Genomic DNA, 987 nt, shown 5'->3' with positions numbered 1-987 from the left:
ATGGCTTGATTGCAGGAATTCAACAATGTACTTTCCATTCAATGGTTATCGTGTTGTGCGGTGCAGCTTCATGATGCCAGTATAACTCTTATTGTGACCGTAGCTTGACATCTGGGACTGATGGAGTCACAATGTGAAGGTGGGTCCGCCAAAGTTCATGTTCCTTCAGTGAAAGTTGAGCCTCACTCTTGCTCAGCAGAGGCTTTGGATTCCAGACCAGCCAAGGGTAATGTCGACAAAGATATCTTGTGTCCGAACTGGTGAAGCCGGTGAAGATGATGCCAGCAGTACACGGCCTGCCAGGCATCTATGCTTGCCTTAAGGGGGCTTCAACTGTGTATTTTCAAGATTTCAATGTGGAAGTGCTCAGGAGTCTTACAATTCCAAATGTGTCTGCCAACCTTGACATGGCCTGGTCACGGCAGTCTCTTAGTGACTCTGGACAGAAACCAACAAAAGTAAAACAACTCTCTCCTGATGTACACTACTACGCTGGAGACTGGAATGATATGGACCATTTGCTATCTGTTGTTGGGACAGAACCATTTGGATTGCCAGATGAAGATGATGGCAAGGAGGTTGGTGCTGGCTTTCATGATGGTGAGAACTTGGAAGAAAGCTTGATGCAAGATTTTTCAGAGAAACAAGGTAGCTTCAAATCCAATGCAGGAACAATAAGGCACTCCTGGAAATTATCGGGTAGTCGTGCCTGTGAAAGGGGCATTGAGGCTGATGTTTTATGAAGGCGGTTATGACATCATTTTAATGTCAGAAACAGTGTATTCGATGGCATCCCTACCCAAGTTGTATGCTCTAATTAAGAAGTGTGCCAGCAGTACAGTTCCGCCTTATGCTTCCTTCCGCTTACCACTTCATATACAGTTGAGAGCTCATTGATCATAGTAAACAACCACTTTCTCTCTTGTTGGTTGAAACGAGCACAATAGTAAAAGGCTACTGCGTATAGCCATGAATCGCTGTGAACAG

The 987-nt window shown here is 45.0% G+C and overlaps 1 protein-coding gene across 1 annotated transcript; it reads left to right on the top strand.

The window, feature by feature from the left end:
- Positions 1 to 275: 275 nt before the first annotated feature.
- Positions 276 to 743, top strand: LOC148018174 (uncharacterized). Its single transcript, XM_087661553.1, has one exon. The coding sequence runs from the start codon at positions 276 to 278 to the stop codon at positions 741 to 743; it is 468 nt and encodes a 155-aa protein (XP_087517679.1).
- Positions 744 to 987: the final 244 nt, after the last annotated feature.

The sequence above is a fragment of the Lygodium microphyllum genome, chromosome 21, assembly GCF_053477565.2.
Source record: "Lygodium microphyllum isolate KBCC chromosome 21, Lygodium_microphyllum_v1.1.10, whole genome shotgun sequence".
NCBI classification, from domain to species: domain Eukaryota; kingdom Viridiplantae; phylum Streptophyta; class Polypodiopsida; order Schizaeales; family Lygodiaceae; genus Lygodium; species Lygodium microphyllum.
The sequence above is the reverse complement of the archived record's forward strand: the minus strand, read 5'-3'. Positions and strand labels throughout refer to the sequence as shown.

Excerpts from the sequence above, each read along its gene's own strand:
- LOC148018174 (XM_087661553.1), top strand. The coding sequence starts at position 276 with ATGATGCCAGCAGTACACGGCCTGCCAGGCATCTATGCTTGCCTTAAG.